This window comes from Crotalus tigris, unplaced genomic scaffold (genome assembly GCF_016545835.1).
Source record: "Crotalus tigris isolate CLP2741 ecotype Arizona unplaced genomic scaffold, ASM1654583v1 scf7180000024347.1601321, whole genome shotgun sequence".
Classification (NCBI taxonomy): Eukaryota; Metazoa; Chordata; class Lepidosauria; order Squamata; family Viperidae; genus Crotalus; species Crotalus tigris.
This window is the reverse complement of record NW_024100516.1, coordinates 1471458-1491667: the sequence shown is the minus strand read 5'-3', so window position 1 is coordinate 1491667 and position 20210 is coordinate 1471458. Positions and strand designations below refer to the sequence as shown.

General features: G+C 45.5%; 1 protein-coding gene across 1 annotated transcript in view; it reads left to right on the top strand.

Annotated features, from left to right (window-relative positions):
- STK35 (serine/threonine kinase 35) overlaps positions 1–18781 on the top strand; it is a 34401-nt gene extending 15620 nt beyond the window's left edge. The window contains exons 2-3 of the mRNA XM_039326945.1: positions 2372–3121; positions 14808–18781. Of these exons, the coding sequence (XP_039182879.1) occupies positions 2372–3084 (713 nt within the window). The 3' untranslated portion in view covers positions 3085–3121; positions 14808–18781. The remainder of the gene's footprint in view (positions 1–2371; positions 3122–14807) is intronic.
- Positions 18782–20210: the final 1429 nt, after the last annotated feature.

The following is a 20210-nucleotide window of genomic DNA, read 5'->3' as shown; positions in this document are numbered from 1 at the left end:
TCTGTGCCTCATTCTGTTTGGGAGATGTTATATTATCTTGTAAACCTCCCTGGCTCATATAAAGTAGAATGGCAAAATTACATCAAAGCCGGAGAAAGAAAAAAAGTCAATTCTGTACTTAAGCCAGTATAATGATTTCTCAATGCAGGTAAAAAGGATGTGCGAACAGGTGTTCTAAAACCTGGTGTCCACTCAGCAGCATGCTATGTCTGCACAAGACACAAATAAGATTTTAATAATAATAATGATGATGATGATGATGATAAAGTTGGAAGGGACCTTGGAGGTCATCTAGTCCAACCCCCTGCTCAGGCAGGAAACCCTATACCATTTCGGTCAAATGGCTGTCCAGTCTCTTCTTAAAAACTTCCAGTGTTGGCGCATTCACCACTTCTGGAGGCAGGTTGTTCCACTGGTTAATGGTTCTCACTGTCAGGAAGTTTCTCCTTAATTCTAGGTTGCTTCTCTCCTTGATGAGTTTCCATCCGTTGCTTCTTGTCCTGCCCTCAGGCACCTTGGAGAATAGCTTGACTCCCTCTTCTTTGTGGCAGCCCCTGAGATATTGGAATACTGCTATCATTTCCCCCCTTGTCCTTCTCTTCATTAAACTGGACATACCCAACTCCAGCAGCTGTTCCTTATATGCTTTATCCTCCAGTCCCCTAATTATCTTTGTTGCTCTTCTCGGTACTCTTTCTAGAGTCTCAACATCTTTTTTACATCGCGGTGACCAAAACTGGATGCCGTATTCCAAGTGTGGCCTTACCAAGGCCTTGTAAAGTGGTATTAATACTTCACGTGATCTTGATTCTATCCCTCTGTTAATGCAGCCTAGCACTGTGTTGGCTTTTTTGATGATTTTAGAAGGATCCCAGTAAGTAATTTCTTTATTTTATTCTCCTTGGGTCAAGTGCTACCTGGAATCCTGTATCCAGTTCTGAGCAACACATTGCCTTAGATGCCAGGGCAGTCTCAGCCTTGGCAACTTGTGTGGACTTCAACTCCCAGAATTCAATTCTCCAGCCAGCCAGCCAGAATTGAATTCTGGGAGTCGAAGTCCACCCATCTTCCTGTCGCCAAGGTGGAGAAACACGACAGGTAGTCCTTGGCTTAACAATCATTCATTCAAGTGAGCGTTCAAAGTGACAACGAAAAAAAATGATTTATGACACTTTTTCACAGTTAGGACCGTTGCAGCAGCCCCATGATCACATGATCAAAATTCAGACGCTTAGCAACTGATTCATATTTTTGATGGTTGTGTGTGTGTGTGTGTGTGTGTGATGTGATCACCATTTGCAAACTTCTGACAAGCAAAGTCAACGGGGAAGCCAAATATGCTTAAAAACCACATTACTAACTTTTAACAATTGTAATAATAGTAGTAGTAATAATAATAATAATAATGATGATGATGATGTTGGGCGGGACCATGGAGGTCATCTAGTCCAACCCCTTGCTCAGGCAGGAAACCCTACACCATTTCAGACAGATGGCTGTCCAGTCTCTTCTTAAAAACTTCCAGTGTTGGAGCATTCACCGCTTCTGGAGGCAGGTGGTTCCATTGGTTAATGGTTCTCACTGTCAGGAAGTTTCTCCTTAGTTCTAGGTAGTGATTCACTGCAGTTGTAATACGGATGTTAAGTGCATGTGCCAATAACTGTGACAAGAAATGCTGTCAAATGGAGCGAAATTCACTTAATGACATAAACCTTGGGCTCAATTGTGGGGATAAGTCAAAGACTGCCAGTATTCTAGTGCCTTTATCTGTATGGCGCCAAATTGCCTAAAGTAGGGGTAGGCAACCTTGGCTCTTTTATGACTCATGGACTTCAACTCCCAGAATTCCTGAGCTAGCCATGCTGAGGGAAAAGGGAGAGGTTTCCAAGCTGAGCCAGGCTGGCTCAGGAATTCTGGGAGTTGAAGTCCACGAGTCATGAGGGGGCCATAGTTCCCTCATGCTGGCTGAGGAATTCTGGGAATTGAAGTCCACGAGTCATGAGGGGGCCATAGTTCCCTCATGCTGGCTCAGGAATTCTGGGAGTTGAAGTCCACGTGTCATAAAAGGGCCAAGTTTGAAGAGCCCTATACTATCTAGTGCAGGGGAAGGAAACCTTGGCTCTTTTATGACTCGTGGACTTCAACTCCCAGAATTCCTGAGCCAGCATGGCTCAGCTTGGAAACCTCTCCCTTTCCCCTCAGCGTGGCTGGCTCGGGAATTCTGGGAGTTGGAGTCCACGAGTCATAAAAGAGCCCGGGTTCCCCACCCCTGGCCTAAATGAATGGTTTCAATCGGTTCTAACTTATTCCGAGTCGCTCCGTTTTGTCCAACTCACTCATCATTCCTCCCGCTCTTTTCTCCCTCCGCCAGGTGAGAGGATTCTGGGCTACGCCGAAGAGCCTTGCTACCTGTGGTTCGTCATGGAGTACTGCGAAGGGGGAGACCTGAACCAGTACATCCTCTCGCGCCGGCCCGACCCGGCCACCAACAAGAGCTTCATGCTCCAGCTGACCAGCGCCATCGCTTTCCTGCACAAGAACCACATCGTCCACAGGGACCTGAAGCCGGACAACATCCTGATCACCGAGCAGTCGGGTGCGCCGGTGCTCAAAGTGGCCGATTTTGGGCTCAGCAAGGTGTGCGCCGGCTTGGCCGCCCGAGGCAAGGAGGGCGGGAAGGACGACAAAAATGTGAATGTGAACAAGTACTGGCTGTCCTCGGCCTGCGGCTCGGACTTCTACATGGCTCCCGAAGTGTGGGAGGGACACTACACCGCCAAGGCGGACATCTTTGCGCTGGGCATCATCATCTGGGCCATGATTGAGCGGATAACCTTTATCGATGGGGAGACCAAGAAGGAGCTCTTGGGGACTTACATCAAGCAGGGGACGGAGATTGTACCTGTGGGGGAAGCGCTGCTGGAGAACCCAAGGATGGTGTTGCACATTCCTCAGAAACGCAGGACTGCCATGTCTGAAGGGATCAAGCAGCTGCTGAAGGACATGTTGGCTGCTAATCCCCAGGACCGACCGGATGCCTTTGAGCTGGAATCCAGGATGGACCAGGTTACTTGCGCTGCTTAAACTCAGGTCAAAGCGTTGGCGGGCTCTGAAAGACAGGGTAAGGGTCCTTCCGTTCCTCTGTCCTGGTCGCCAGGCATATGATGATGATGATGATGATAATAGTAATAGTAATAATAACAATAATAGTAACAATAGTAGTAATAGTAATAATAATAATAGGATGCTGGTAGCAACCTGTGTCAACCATCAGCACCAGCCAATTTGAATGTTCAGTTGACTGAGGTTCACGTCTAATGAATAAAAGATAATGGTGATGATGATGTTGGAAGGAACTTTGGAGGTCATCTAGTCCAATCCCCTGCTCTGGCAGGAAACCCTATACCAGGGGTAGGCAACCTTGGCTCTTTTATGACTCATGGGCTTCAACTCCCAGAATTCCTGAGCCAGCCATGCTGAGGGGAAAGGGAGAGGTTTCCAAGCTGAGCCGTGCTGGCTTAGGAATTCTGGGAGTTGAAGTCCACAAGTCATGAGGGGGCCATAGTTCCCCCATGCTGGCTCAGGAATTCTGGGAGTTGAAGTCCACAAGTCATAAAAGAGCCAAGGTTGCCTACCCCTGCCCTATACCCTTTCACACAAATGGCTGCCCAGTCTCTTCGTAAAAACTTCCAGTGATGGAGCATTCACAGCTTCTGGGGGCAGGTGATTCCACTGGTTAATTATCCTCACTGTTAGGAAATTTCTCCTTAGTTATATTGAAATGATGTTGCCATGAATTGAAGCAACAGGTTGTGGAACTGCTGGAAAGGTGATAGCAATAGCAAAACCCCTAGACTTATATGTCGCTTCATAGTGCATTTACAGTGCTATCTAAGTGGTTTACAGAGTCAGCCTTTTGCCCCCAACAATCCGGGTCCTCATTTTACTGACTTCAGAAGAGTGGAAGGCTGAGTCAACCTTGAGCCGGTCAGGATCGAACGCTTGGCAATGGGCAGAATTAGCTTGCAATACTGCATTCTAATAGATAGATTTGGACAGATGGACAGATGGACAGACAGACAGACAGACAGATAGATGTAGAGATAGACAGATAGATAGCTAGAGAGAGAGACAGATAGATAGATAGATAGATAGATAGATAGATAGATACTCAGATAGATAGATAGATAGATAGATAGATAGATAGATAGATAGATAGATAGATAGATAGATAGATTTAACTTATTACTAGCTTATCAACTGCAGTGATTCACTAAACAACTGTGGTTGTAAAGTGGGGCAAAACCCACTTAACAAACGTCTCAGTGGAAATTTTGGGCTTAATTGTGTCCGCAAGTTGAGGACTACCTGTGCTACAAACTCCACCATATACAGGTGGTCCTCGGCTTACGTCCAGAATGTCTATTGCTAAGCAAGGCGGGTTGTTAAGCGAGTCGCACCTGATCTTTTGTGGTCTTTTTTGCTAGGGATCTGGCTTCCCCTATTGACTCCCTTTGTCGGAAACCAGCTGAGAGTGTCGCTAATAACGATCACGTGATCCTAGGACGGGGGGGGTAGGCAATCTCGGCTCTTTTATGACTCATGGACTTTAACTCCCAGAATTCCTGAGTCAGCGTGCCTGGCTGAGGAATTCTGGGAGTTGAAATCCACAAGTCGTAAAAGGGCCGAGTTGGAAGACCCCTGACCTAAAGCAATGTTTCCAAAACCTGGCCACTTTAAGACTCATGGACTTCAATTCCCAGGATTCCTCAGTCCAGGCACGCTGACTGAGGAATTCTGGGAGTTGAAGTCCATGAGTCATAAAAAAAACGAGGTTGCCAACCCCTGTCCTAGGATGCTGCAGCTGTCATAAATCATGCCAGTTGCCAAACTCCCAAATGTTGATCAGATGATCCTGGGGACGTTGCGACAATTATAACTTGAGAAGGAGCAGTTGTAAGTTTTTAAGTGCCGTTGTAACTTTGAATGGTTGCTAAATGGATGGTTGTGAAAGTAGGTAGCGCTATGTCCCAACTGTAATATATTTTAATTGATTACATTGATGGATAACGATGTGAATGTAGCAAGCTGCATATGCTTATTTCAGGGGCTTCAAACTTGGCCCTTTTATGACTTGTGGACTTCAACTCCCAGAATTCCTCAGCCGGGCATGCCTGGCTAGGGAATTTTGGGAGTTAATAATAATAATAATAAAGTTGGAAGGGACCTTGGAGGTCATCGAGTCCAAACCCCTGCTCAGGCAGGAACCCTACACCATTTCAGACAAATGGCTGTCCAGTCTCTTCTTAAAAACTGGACAGCCATTTGTCCGAAATGGTATAGGCTTTCCTGCCTGAGCAGGGGGTTGGACTAGATGACCTCCTAGGTCCCTTCCTACTACTACTACTACTACTACTACTACTACTACTACTTCTTCTTCTTCTTCTTCTTCTTCTTCTTCTTCTTCTTCTTATTATTATTATTATTATTATTATTATTATTATTATTATTATTATTATTATTATTCTGACCTATTGTTTGGAAGGGAAGTTAAGTCTTTACTACTACCACTATGAATTTAAGATCTTGGTCCAGGTAAAGAACTTTCTGGAACTTTTCCTCTCTTTTCCAAGGCAGGGTGGTCTTGCTCTTCAGCTGTAGGTGGAAAGGAGACGCTCCTCAATTTACGACCAGAACATTTGCTGTTAAGCAAGGTGGCTGTTAACATGAATCAGGCCCAAGTTTTACCTTTTTTGACCACTGTTCTTAAGCGAGTGTCTCTTTTTGTAACCTCGGGCACTAAACGAACGGTTGTAGAACAAGGACTGCCTGTAGCTTCTCCTGACCGGTGTTGCGCAACCTGAGCAAATTTTAAGAGGCTGGCTGGGGAGCGTTCTGGGAGTTATAGTCCACGCCTCGCTGAGGTTGAGAGAGCGTGGCTGGGCGGCAGAGTCTTGAGGCCGGCCGTGATTGACTTCACCCACTGCTCACACGTCAAGTTCAACCGGGGTGTGTGTGTGTGTGTGTTTTTGTGTGTGTCTGTTTTTCCTTTTGGCTTCAAGCAAGGCCAGCAAACAACAGGCAGACACGCAGAGGCTGTCTCTCTAGAGACATTCCAGGCGTAGCAAGATGCTTTCCAAACATCGCTGTGTCACGAACAACAACGGTTCCCGCGCTTTGGCGGGCTCTGAAGTAGCACAACAGATAGACTCCTTGGGGGTCCGCTGTCTTCCGTTGTGTTTGTGGGTCACTGTAGAAGCCAGTGAGGAAGGGGGAACCGCTAACCGTGGTCTGCAATTTTAAATAATTGCCTGCTTGCTGTCAGGCCAACCCCTCCCATATTGTGCTAACTGAATTTGAGCCTGGGGTGGCTAAGGGGAATTCTTCTCTTTGGAGAGGCTTCTGCGCCTGCAAATTGGCTGTCAGGAACAACAGTTTTGAGAGATCTTCCTTTTTTTTTTTTTTTTTTTTTTCTTTTGGTTTTTTCCCTGCCCTGCTGCTTCAAGGGGAACAGCGGGTGCCCTTAAAAAGAGCATTTTGCATTTGGGCTCCAAATAGGAAGAAGAGAGCGTGGAAACAGATGCTTTTCTACAGAGCAGTTTGAAGGATTTTATTTACTAAAAGGTAGGGGGTAGTATATTACCCACTAGGCCAGGGGTCTTCAAACTTGGCAACTTTTAAGACTTGTGGACTTCAACTCCCAGAATTCAAGTTGCCAAGTTTGAAGACCACTGCAGTAGGCTGTCCACCCCTGTGTTAGAACGAGGAGGAATACTACTACTACTACTAATAATAATAATAATAATATGGGTAAGGACTCGATAGGTAGACAAAATGCCAAATCCAGTCTGAACATCTGGCTGACTGTGCGATGATCCATAATAATGATGATGATGATGATGATGATGATGATGATGATGATGATGATGATGATGATGATAATAAAGTTGGAAGGGACCTTGGAGGTCATCTAGTCCAACGCCCTGCTCAGGCAGGAAAGCCTATACCATTTCGGACAAATGGCTGTCCAGTTTCTTCTTAAAAACTTCTAGTGTTCGAGCATTCATCGCTTCTAGAGGCAGGTGGTTCCACTGGCTAATTGTTCTCACTGTCAGGAAGTTTCTCCTTAGTTCTAGGTTGCTTCTCTCCTTGATGAGTTTCCATCCGTTGCTTCTTGTCCTGCCTTCAGGCACTTTGGAAAATAGCTTGACTCCCTCTTCTTTGGGGCAGCCCCTGAGATACTGGAACACCGCTATCCTGTTCCCCCCCCCTCATCCTTCTCTTCGTTAGACTAGACATCCCCAATTCCAGCAGCCTCTCCTTATGTGTTTTAGCCTCCTGTCCCCTAATCATCTTTGTTGCTCTTCTCTGTACTCTTTCTAGAGTCTCAGCATCTTTTTTACATCGCGATGACCAAATTGAGAAAAAGATGTCGGATTACTTGGCAGAAATTTGACAATAGAACCAGTTGGGTATAGTGGTGAAGGTGCCCGACTAGAAACCAGGAGACTGAATTCTAGTTTCGCCTTAGGCGTGAATGCAGCTTTAGGCCAATCACCAGTTTTAGTTGTGCCTTAGGAATGAAAGCAGCTGGGTGACTTTGCGCCAGTCACCTGGAGACGGGGAGTTCCAGTCTCACCTTAGGAATGAAAGCGACTGGGTGACTTTGCGCCAATCACCAGGAGACAGGGAGTTCTAGTCCCGCCTTGGGCATGAAAGCCAACAAGGTGACTTTGGGCCAATCTCCAGGAGATGGTGAGTTCTAATCCCACCTTAGGCATGAAAGGCAGCTAGGTGAGTTTGGGCCAATCACCTGGAGATGGTGAGTTCTAGTGTCATCTAGGCAGGAAAGCCAGTTGGGTGACTTTGCGCCAATCGCCAGCAGACGGTGAGTTCTAGTCCCGCCTTAGGCATGAAAGCCAGAGGGGTGACTTTGGGCCAGTCATTCTCTCAGCCCACCCCCACCTCACAGAACGGTGGTTGGGAAAAAAAATAGGAGAAAAAAAGTCAGGATTAAAAAAAAAATGAATTAGTTAACATTACGAAACACAAATATGGGTATTTTAAGGTGCAGAAGGTTAGGAACCCATGGCCATTGAGAGGAGCTACTTGTCATTTCCTTGGAGTAAAGCGTGTCGGGTTGCCTGCCACGGGCTCAACGAAACACACAAGGTGCCTGGTCCCCACACAAGGTGCCTGGGCAGCTTTTGTGCTGGTGGGTCACCTGTTAAACATTTGGCGCTAGAAGGGACGTCCCATCCTGTCCTTAGAAAGTTGTCGTGAAAGAAATTGTCTCGCTGTCCAGCACAGGCTGTGTGTGAGCATCTCGACCTCAAGACCCCATCCCAGAAAACCTGCTAGAAAGCAATGCATTGATGATACATCGGTTGAGAAAAGGCAGCGTGGATTAAAATGTTAGCGATGACACTGCTTATCGAACAGTTCTTCCGAAACGAAGCTTGGATGGAGCGTTTCGCCAAGAAGGATTTTTTGCTGTTTCCAGTTGTTTGCAATTAATGGTAACACGGGTACCTGCTGTTGCATCAGTCATTCCGAATAATAAATCGTGTAATTCGGCCTCCAAATCATGAGTATCCAAGGATTACAAGTCAGGTGGGCCTTGACTTACGACGACAGCCGACCCCAAAATGTCCATTGCTAAGCAAAATAGTTAAGTGGGTTTAATAATAATAATAATAATAATAATAATAATAATAATAATAATAATAATAAAGTTGGAAGGGACCTTGGAGGTCATCTAGTCCAACCCCCTGCTCAGGCAGGAAACCCTATACCATTTCAGACAAATGGCTGTCCAGTCTCTTCTTAAAACCTTCCTTCTCACCCCAGTCCTTTTCTCTAGACCAGTGGTTTTCAACCTTTTTAATGCCGCGACCCCCAACCGGTCGTAAGTCGAGGACTATTCAACTGGTGCAGCACCATTTGCAGAATGGGACTTTTGGCGGGCTCAGCAGGGCAGAGACAGCCTGGACAATTCCTATTGGCTTTTGAAAGCCAATAGAATTAGACTCTATTCAAGAGAGTCTATTCTATTGGCTTTCAAAAGCCAATAGAATAAAAGGGAGTAGCACAGCTAAGGAAAGGGGGGGGGGGGAAATGGCGGACTGCGTTGTTTGGCGACCCCCGTGAAATGGTCGTTCGACCCCAAATGGGGTCCCGACCCACAGGTTGAGAACCACTGCTCTAGACTAGACTGGCCATGCCCTTCCATAATCCAAACACCACGAGCATTTCCATTCTCATTCCCCCCTTTTTTTTTTTTTTTTTAGAGATGCCACATGCTTTGAACTAATCCCAATTTAAAAAAAATAGTAATAAAAATGAAGTTTTGCATCCCCAGGACATAACTGTTCCTTTTTAACGAGAGTACCTGTCCAGACCTTTTTTTTCTCTCTCTCTCTCTCTCTTTTCGTACACATCTGCTTTTTCCTCTTAGGCCCAGAGATGATTATGGATTATGTAAGGAGCGCTGCTCCATCGCCTGACTTGTTTGTAAGGACATCAAAGCTCCAGAGGAATGTTTTTCTACCTCCCAGGTCATTTAGGAGCATTGATGTAGCCTTCAATCTCTCTTTTTTTTAAATTTCCTTCTCATTTTGAGCCTGTCCTCCCCACCCAACTTTTCAAACAGCGTGCCTCTGCCCGTTGCGATCATTCGTGCACCCATAACACGATGGCGCAGGGTTGCGTAACCAGGCCGTGCCCTCTAGGGAAAAATCCTTCAGGATGCTTCAATGCAAGTCCAGTCAACACAAAAGGCCAGGACGTAGCTACCCTTTGTCTATTTGTTTGGGGGGGCTGGGGCTGGCCCTCTGCCCCTATCCCCCCCCTCCCTTGGTCACGAGCTGAGTCAGGAATGGGTCTTCTCCAAATGCAACGAAAGAGGGCTGCTCCTTATATAACAGAAAGGGGGGGGGGAGAGTTATATACACACACACTGGCTGACCCCTTGCGTGCTTCCAAGCGAGAGTCCTGCCTTGTTTACACAGGCTCAGTTGCCGGTCTGTTAAAAGTAGGGCATTCTCTTTCTTTTGAACTCGCTTCCCGTGACAGCGTCCTTTGATGAACTGCCTTGGAGCCAGATTGGCGTGTCTGGCTACAGTCAAAGCTTGCCCCGTTGCATTTTCCAGGGAGTCCTCGACTTAACCGACTGCAGTTGAGCTCAAAGGTGTCTGGTGCCGGGACACGCTAGAGTTGCTAATTGATAAAAAGATAATTCGAAATTGACTCACTGGAGAAGGGCCTAATGCTGGGAAAGATTGAGGGTAAGAGAAGAAGGGGACGACAGAGAATGAGATGGCTGGATGGAGTCACTGAAGCAGGAGGTGTGAATTTAAATGGACTCCAGAACATGGTAGAGGACAGGAAGACCTGGAGGAACATTGTCCATGGGGTCGCGATGGGTCGGACATGACTTCGCAATTAACAACAACAAAAAAATTCGGAATTGCTAAGAGATTCAAAATCCTCACCAGCTTGTCCTCCCCGCCCTCTCTCATCCCAGTTTAATCACCACCCCAGTCCAGCTTCTCTGTTGCCTCTGATGAAACGTGCTGTAAGTCATAAAATGGAACACACACAAAAAACCCACCCCAGTTTTCAAATGACGCAAACGTGAACAGGAGCCTCTGGGTTATTGAAGATGGCAGACGTTGTGGGTACTCCATCCCTGGAGGTTTTTAAGAAGAGGCTGGACAGCCACTTGTCTAAAGTGTTACAGGGCAGGGGTCTTCAAGCTTGGCCCTTTTATGACTAGTGGATTTCAACTCCCAGAATTCCTCAGCCAGGCACGCTGGCTGAGGAATTCTGGGAGTTGAAGTCCACCAGTCATAAAAAGGTCATAGTTCCCTCATTCTGGCTGAGGAATTCTGGGAGTTGAAGTCCACAAGTTATAAAAGGGTCATAGTTCCCTCATGTTGGCTGAGGAATTCTGGGAGTTGAAGTCCACAAGTCATAAAAGGGTCATAGTTCCCTCATGTTGGCTGAGGAATTCTGGGAGTTGAAGTCCACAAAAGGGTCAGTTCCCTCACACTGGCTGAGGAATTCTGGGAGTTGACGTCCACCAGTCATAAAAGGGCCAAGTTTGAAAACCCCTGGTATGGGGTCCCCTGCTTGAGTAGGGGGTTGGACTAGAAGACCTTCAAGGTCCCTTCCAGCTCTATAATTCTATGTTCTATGCTGTCTTTCCATTATAAGCCTTTAATTATCAAGGTATATCTAGTTCAATGAAAACAAGGACGAGGGGTGACATGATAGCTACCTTTCAATATCTCAGGGGCTGCCCCAAAGAAGAGGGAGTCAAGCTATTCTCCAAAGCACCAAAAACCAGGAAAAGAAGCAACAGATGAAAACTAACCAAAGAGAGAAGCAACCTGGAACTAAGAAGAAATTTCCTGACAGTCAGAACAATTAACCAGTGGAACTACTTGCCTCCAGAAGTTGTGAATCCTCCAACACTGGAAGTTTTTAAGAAGAGACTGGACAACTGTTTGCCCAAAATGGTATAGGGTTACCTGCCTGAGCAGGGGGCTGGACTAGAAGACCTCCAAGGTCCCCTCCAGCTCTGTTCTGTTGTGTTATTTGACTTGGACAGTAAAAATGGGAGGCGCCATATATTTGTGGCAGGGTTTTGCCAAAACCAGGCCTTCCAAAACTGACTAGCAGAACAATCTTCTTTGCCTCCCAGACTTTTTTAAATTATTATTATTATTGTTGTTGTTGTTATTACTAGTGGTTTATCTGCTTTAGCTGATTCTGTAAAATAGCTGGTCCTTGCTTTGCTTTGACGTGATGCTAATTATGGCGGCCTCAGCAGAATTCTCCCTAAGGGGCCAACGTTGACACTCCCGCAGCTCCGATTTCAGAAACACCCTTGCCAAATCCGGCAAGCAAATTGGCGCAGGAGATAAACCCATTTCTAATTACTGCATACTTTCAGCCATTGTTTTCTTCGGAAGACTAATTGGGCTTTCCACCCGGGAGGGCTGAGGAGGATTGCCCCAAGAAACTTGGTGACTGAGTTTGGATGGTGGAAGCTAAAAAGCCAGCCCAATCTCGGTTTCCCTTGTGACCCAGGTCAATTAGGAGGTGCAAACTTTGTGAATTATCGATGATGTCATGGACATGCGTGTTTGTCTTCCCGGCCTGGATATCAGTGTACATAGGCAGTCCTCGACTAACAGATTGTAGAATAGAATAGAATAGAATAGAATAGAATAGAATAGAATAGAATAGAATAGAATAGAATAGAATAAACAGATTGTAGAATAGAATAGAATAGAATAGAATAGAATAGAATAGAAATATGGAATGGAATAGAATAGAATAGAATAAACAGATAATAGAAATAGAATAGAATAGAAATATGGAATGGAATAGAATAGAATAGAATAGAATAGAATAGAATAGAATAGAATAGAATAGAATAAACAGATTGTAGAATAGAATAGAATAGAATAGAATAGACAGATTTGAGAAAAGAATAGATCAGAACAGAATAGAAAATATAGAATAGAATAAAAAATATAGAATAGGATAGGATAGAATAGAATAGACAGATTTGAGAATAGAATAGATCAGAATAGAATAGAAAATATAGAATAGAATAAAAAATTAGAATAGAATAGAATAGAATAGACAGATTTTAGAATAGAATAGAATAGATCAGAACAGACCAGAACAGAATAGAAAATACAGAACAAATCAGAACAGAATAAATAGAGCTGGAAGGGACCTTTGTAATAATAGTAAAGTTGGAAGGGACCTTGGAGGTCATCTAGTCCAACCCCCTGCTCGGGCAGGAAACCCTACACCATTTTGGACAAATGGCTGTCCAGTCTCTTCTTAAAAACTTCCAGTGTTGGAGCATTGACTGCTTCTGGAGGCAGGCTGTTCCACTGATTAATTGTTCTCACTGTCAGGAAGTTTCTCCTTAGTTCTAGGTTGCTTCTCTCCTTGATTAGTTTCCACCCATTGCTTCTTGTCCTGCCTTCAGGTGCTTTGGAAAATAGCTTAATTCCCTCTTCTTTATGGCAGCCCCTGAGATATTGGAATACTGCTATCATGTCCCCCCTTGTCATTCTCTTCGTTAAACTAGACATACCCAATTCTCGCAACCGTTCCTTATATGTTTTAGCCTCCAGTCCCCTAATCATCTTTGTTGCTATTCTCTGTACTCTTTCTAGAGTCTCAACATCTTTTTTACATCGTGGTGACCAAAACTGGATGCAGTATTCCAAGTGTGGCCTTACCAAGGCATTGTAGAGTGGTATTAATACTTCACGTGATCTTGATTCTATCCCTCTGTAAATGCAGCCTAGCACTGTGTTGGCCTTTTTGGCAGCTGCCGCACACTGCTGGCTCATATTTAAGTGATTGTCCACTAGGACTCCGAGGTCCCTCTCAGCCCCCTGCTCAAGCAGGAGAACCTATACCATCTCAGACAATAAACAATTACACTTGAATATGACAATATGATGCTAACAAGTGTCCACTTATTTGTGCCGAACCATGAGGTGGCAAATATTAATTGAAGGAAAGTACACCAAGAACACATGTTTTCTCACACGTTCCCAGTGTATGAAATCTTGGTGAGAATTCTGCAAACTTTGGGGTTGTTTTCTTTGCATACTAGTGCCTTGCCCTGTCATTGTGGGTGGGAAGGAATATTGTTGGCAATTCCTTGATTGGGGGGCCGAGTACAGTTTGATTGTTTGTCTAGTTGGTAGTTCCTTGATTGGGTTATTTACTTCTCAATGGCTGGCCCAGTATTGATCTCTGCTTCGCTGGATGTTGATTGCTGCTTGTATATAAAAAGAGAGGAAGCCCCACTTCCTTTTAGCACTGATGACGTTACCTAGTTGGGTCATAAAATGTCTGCAAGAAAATAACCAAGTTTAGAGAGCACCAAGGACCCCCCCCCCAGTCTTCCTCATCCCCCTCCTCTCCGCAAACCCAACTCCCTTCTAGCACTGATGATGTTACTTAGTTGGCTCATGAAACGTCTGCAAGAAAACCATCAACCTCAAGAGAGCCCCAAAGACCCACCCATATCAAGGAATTTCAGAAAACAAAGTTTGCTTCTCCACTGGCATTTAAGAATCAGCCAAGATGATGATGATGATGATGATGCAATCTAGTCCAACCCCCTGCTCAGGCAGGAAACCCTATACCATTTCGGACAAATGGCTGTCCAGTCTCTTCTTAAAAACTTCCAGTGTTGGAGCATTCACCGCTTCTGGAGGCAGGTTGTTCCACTGGTTAATTGTTCTAACTGTCAGGAAGTTTCTCCTTAGTTCTAGGTTGCTTCTCTCCTTGATCAGTTTCCATCCATTGCTTCTCATCCTGCCTTCAGGCGCTTTGGAGAATAGCTTGACTCCCTCTTTGGGGCAGCTCCTGAGATACTGGAAGACTGCTGTCATGTCCCCCCTTGTCCTTCTCTTCGTTAAACTAGATATACCCTTCTCTTCATTAGACTAGACATATACCCAATTCCAGCAACCGTTCCTTATATGTTTTAGCCTCCAGTCCCCTGATCCTCTTTGTTGCTCTTCTCTGCACTCTTTCTAGCGTCTCACCATCTTTTTTACATCGTGGTGACCAAAACCGGTTGCAGGATTCCAAGTGTGGCCTTATCAAGGCCTTGTAAAGTTCAGTGTACAGTTTCTCCATAATCCGTTGTTAACCGATTTTCAGCATAAATTATTTAAAATAAATAAATACGAGAGCTCCGATAACAAATATTTCATGAATGCTTTTCCTTTTTTTTTTTTTTTTTTGTCTTGCAGGATTTTTTACAGGGACCCCGAGTCTCCCCGACGAACACGCAAACTAAGAAGAGTCTATCTAACACGGACAGCAAGTTCTCTGATATCGTGAAGCTTTGAAACTCATCTGGAAACCCCAAGACATTCACGGGGGGGGGCAGGAGCTGCTGCTGCAACCGACTTCGTAATAAAACTGTTAACTCCTCTTTTTTTTTTCCTTCTTTTTACATTTCCCCCTTCCTTTATTTCCTGCCAGCTTCAGCTTTGCTCGTTCATTTGATCGGTGCAATTCATTTGGAATTCCTTTTTCACTTCAACAAAAATACTGGGATGGTGGGGGTGGGGCAAGCCCTGACAAAATAATTTTCTGTTGCTGCTAATGTTAAGTACCAGAATTCTGGGACAAAATGTACATAAAGATTTCTTTTTTTCCCCTTCTCTCTTAATGCCGTTGAGCAGGGTGATATTTAGTTGAGAGTATGAAGATCTGGTGACAAAATACTTCTTTTTTTTTTTTATTTCTGCTGCTTAGCCCCTAAAGCTAGAAACACAGTTGGATAAGTATTCCTGCTCCCCTTTTTCAAAATGACCTACATCCGGGGAACCTAAATGCGTGACATTTGATGGGGATATTTAAGGCACACACACACACACACCATTTTGGCTGCTGGGTTAGAAACTCCGATCTAACCATCACAGGAGCCTGTGTGTCTGTGTGCCAAATTTTACAGATCGAGAAAGGGCACGCGTGGGGTTTAGAAAGGATGGTGAGCATCCATAGAAATGGCCTTTGTGTAGAAAAAGCTATCCTAAGTCTGTGTCTAGGCATCAGTAGCTTAATAGCTAGCCCTTGGCTGGCCAAAATCAGCCAGCCTAAAATCAAGTGAATAACTTAACATCATTTTTTTTCCGAGTTTTGCACTTGGTCTGCTTGACATTTCTTCCCTTCTGCAGAAGTGCAGGCCCTTTCTTAAATCTCTAGGCCAGGGGTCGGCAACCTTGGCTCTTTGATGACTGGTGGACTTCAACTCCCAGAATTCCTGAGCCAGCCAGGCTGAGGGGAAAGGGAGAGGTTTCCAAGCTGAGCCAGGCTGGCTCAGGAATTCTGGGAGTTGAAGTCCACGCGTCATCAAAGAGGCAAGGTTGCCTACCCCTGTTCTAGGCCTAGGGCTTCTTCCGAGTGAAGAAGTATCTTTCTCACCACTACAGCCTTGTGGCGTGTCTACATTTATGCATACACCAGGATGATTCCCAATTTTAAACAACTGCCCTAAGTAGCTATCCCCTAAGATTATCATTCCGTTGTTCTTGTAAAGCCTTAGCCAGTTGCTACTCTTCAGCTGACCGGCTGCTTTGAATGACTCTCCTGCTCCTTTAAATCAGCCTTATATGTTGGTCTGGCGGTTGCCACCGTTCCTTCAACAGAAGGAAGACACAGTTGGGTCAGCATCGTAAAACTGGATCCACACTTTGACTTTCACCCCTGGTAGAAGATGAACCAGGTAATTTGAATGGCTGCTGATGTTGTCCCTAAGATTCTCAAGGATTGGGTGCTGCAGCTATTGAAACAGATTTACCGTACACAATATTGGCATTCCTTTCTTATATGCAGCCAGGTTTAGACCAGGAATATCCGTCTTATTGTGGATGTAACGTGGCTTAGAAGGTTTTTTTTCCATTTGCAAATCTACACAGCCCTGTTCATGACTGACAGGACAGACATCAAAAGAGGTCCTTTGAAGCTTGAGATCCCAGATGAACTCAACTAAAACTATTTGCCAAGAGGAACACTGCTGGATGTTTCTGTTATCACCCCAAACTAGCCAGTTTGGGGGGGGGGAGAAGAGTGGGATCCAAGTTTAAGGTGTTGACAAGCCCTGTTTGAAACCTGCTTGCCCCTAATTAAGATTTGAGGGCTCCCATTTTCCCATATAGGGTAGTCTCAGGCCGGTTGGTCCATTCAGCCAGGCACAAGCCCATGTTAACGTTGCGGGTCAAAAGTCTCGCATGCTTTTGTGTGGCTCCAGCCAAGGGACCCGGGCATTGTCACGTCTGCACTTTGAGGGAAGTGTGCGTGGGTGCGCATGTGTGTAGAGGAAGCCTTGACTTGGTTGCAGCTGATGGGCTGTTCCAGCAAGCGGCCCTCGGTAGCTGAACTTAATGGTGGCTTTTGTGGTGATAACTTAGATCTTTTAAGACTTGTGGACTTCAACTCCCAGAATTCTGGGAATTGAAGGCCACAGGTCTTAAAGCTGGTGGACACCCCTGCTTTAGACCTTATTCAAGTGCCTTACTCAAGGATTTTGAAAGCCTCTTGTGAGAAATGAACGAAGCTAAGGAAAGCACTCTTTGGGCTGGGAGTTGTGTTTCAGCATAGCCCCGGTCTCCACATTTGCAATCTAGTCCATGTCGGTCTTCTTCTCGGTGGCCCACAAAACCTCTTTAGACACGGATAAATGGCTTCTTGGGTTGACTGCCTCAGTTGCCAACACGTTTCTAGAAGCTAGCAGCCTCTAAGTACGGTGTCCTCCTAAGATCATTTGCCCTCGTTCCTAAGGACGAGAGCCTCGGCCTGCATCTGGGTGTGACCTTCCTTATTTAACTTCGTGTATGCGATTGTGTTGTGTCACAAGCAATAGACCTCCTGGTGTCTCCCGGATTTCAGAGAGAAAGGCAGACCTCCCTCACCTCCACTCAGAAGCCCCCCCCCCTAGTCACCGGTCAAATGGATATTGAATGGACATTGTTAATTTATTGTTGAGAACTCTCAGATCTCGCTGGCGTAAAACAAATTGTTCTCATGTGTTGGCTAGGCCTTTGTATTAACCTGTTTACATCTAAGCTTGCCGTTTTACAGCTGGCGGTGTGGGCTGGAATCTGACCTTGGGCTTTCCGGTTGAAAGTGAGGTGGGCACCTGAGCCCGGTCCATTCAGAACCTTCCTCACGACTGGATTCCTACTTTTCGTTGCCAGGATGGGAGAATCTAGCACCCAAAATGCACAGTTGGGCAGCTTTTCTAAGGGCGCCACATGCCATCCACGCACGCCGGTCCTCTCCTTGCACATCCGGTGAGATCTTCCCGTTTCCTTTTTACGCGTTGGCGGTCCGTTCTCCATTTGGCAGGCAGGGGAATGAAAAAGAGAGCGCCAAACCTGGATAGTTCTGTGTCGTCAAGAAACTAACGTTTGAACTCACCCCGTTGACTCTGATCAGATTCTAAGCCAGGGGTGAGGAACTGTGGCCCCCTTTTATGATCTCTGGATTTCAACTCCCAGAATTCTTCAGCCAGGAATTCTGGGAGTTGAAGTCCACAGGTCATAAAGGCACCGTATTCCCCGCCTCTGTTCTAGACCCCCCAAAAAACTCTAGGCTTAACCTCTTTGGCACAGTTGCCTATCGGTATCTCTTCCTTCTTCTCACTATATCTGACTACTTAAATGTAGCCTTTACAAAGTCCACAGCTGCTGTCATCTCCAGCTGGATTGTAGGACACCATTCTTGATAGACCCAAGGCATGGTTATAAGTTGGGGGGGGGGTCTTCAAACCTGGCCCTTTGATGACTTGTGGACTTCAGCTCCCAGAATTCCTCAGCCAGGCACGCTGGCCGAGGGATTCTGGGAGTTGAAGTCCGCAAGTCATAAAAAAGCCCAAGTTTGAAGACCCCTGATCTAATCTCTCTGCAAGCTGGTTGTTTTCCAGGCCGTGCCTTCAGCTGACCCACGCCAGAGAGGCAGGGACTCAAATCCTCAGGATCTCCAGTTCTTCCTGATCTTGTGCTGAAGCGTTGAGGTGCTCCTCATCGGCTTCGTGTTCTCCTAATATCTTTGCTCCCTCAGGTTCCCACTCTGGGCCGTCTCGAAACACTGCCAGAGTCTTGAATAGAGCAATAATCTTTTTTTTTTTTTTTTGTCTGTGTGTGTGCGCGTGCGAGAGAGAGAGACAGATTCCTCAACATATTACAGCAGGGGTCTTCAAACTTGGCCCTTTTAGGACTTGTGGACTTCAACTCCCAGAATTCCTCAGCCAGGCACGCGTGCCTGGCTGAGGAATTCTGGGAGTTGAAGTCCACAAGTCCTAAAAGGGCCAAGTTTGAAGACCCCTGCATTACAGTGTCTAGCTACAGACGGTCTGCCTGGATGTAAGTCTGCTCAGTTGCCTAGTGGACCTTACTAACCCACAGAAACAGGCTGACCCAAACAGGCTGTCAGTAAAGGGGTGGATCTGTTTTTTCCAGTGACCAAATGGTTAAATCTCAAGAGCACAGCTGGGAATGTTCCTTCAGAAGTAGATTTTTAACTAGCCCCAGATTTTGTTGTGATTGATGGGGGAACAACTGCTAAGACTTTGTGGACTTCCAACTCCCAGAATGGAACTCTGGCAGTTGAAGTCCACAAGGTCGGACAACCCGGATATATACCGTCAGCCCCAAATTCCTAAATGAAGAAGATAATTTGGGGCCTTTTTAGAATCCAACACCCTTTGTGTCCGGAGCTTTGCTCGGATCTTCGGAGCAAAATCCTTCGGGCATCCCGAGATCAGCAGCAGTTCTCAAACTGCACGGAATTAAACGATCGTTGCTAAAAACTGTCGGAAGTTGATGTCTGAATTCTTTTAAGTAATAATGACAATCGGACTTCGCTTCCTGGAATACCTGACTTGGACCCACATGATGGGAAAGCTACCTCACTCCTTGCGGTTGAGTAGTTGCTAGGCGCCTCCTTTGCCGTGCTTGGTTCCAAAATTGTACACCCCTCATTGGCATCCAAATTCTTTTTGCCATGTTGAGTTGAAGAACGTGGGTCTTCCTGTTACAGAATTTCCTCCGCCTGGCCAAAACAGACCACTGCCCAGGTCATCCCCTTTCATTTCCTCTGCTGCTTTTCCAAGGGTCAGGGTTTTCCTGACTTGAAGGACCTCCAGAAACTATTTCCAGGTTTCTCTCAACCAGTAGGGATATCTAGAATTAAGGGATGTCTAGCTACCTAGTTTCTAGTAGAACTAGATATCTGGAACTATATGCCAACTAGTAGAGATATCCAGAACAACGGATATCTAGATAATACCTAGTTTCTAGTAGAACTAGATATCTGGAACTATATGCCAACTAGTAGAGATATCCAGAACAACGGATATCTAGATAATACCTAGTTTCTAGTAGAACTAGATATCTGGAACTATATGCCAACTAGTAGAGATATCCAGAACAACGGATATCTAGATAATACCTAGTTTCTAGTAGAACTAGATATCTGGAACTAGATACCAACTGGTAGGGATATCTAGAACTTAACAAATATCTAGATACTGGATACCTAGTTTCTAGTAGAACTAGGTTATCTGGAACTAGATACCAACTGATAGGGACATCTAGAACTTAATGGATATCTAGAACTAGATACCTAGTTTCTGATAGAACTAGATA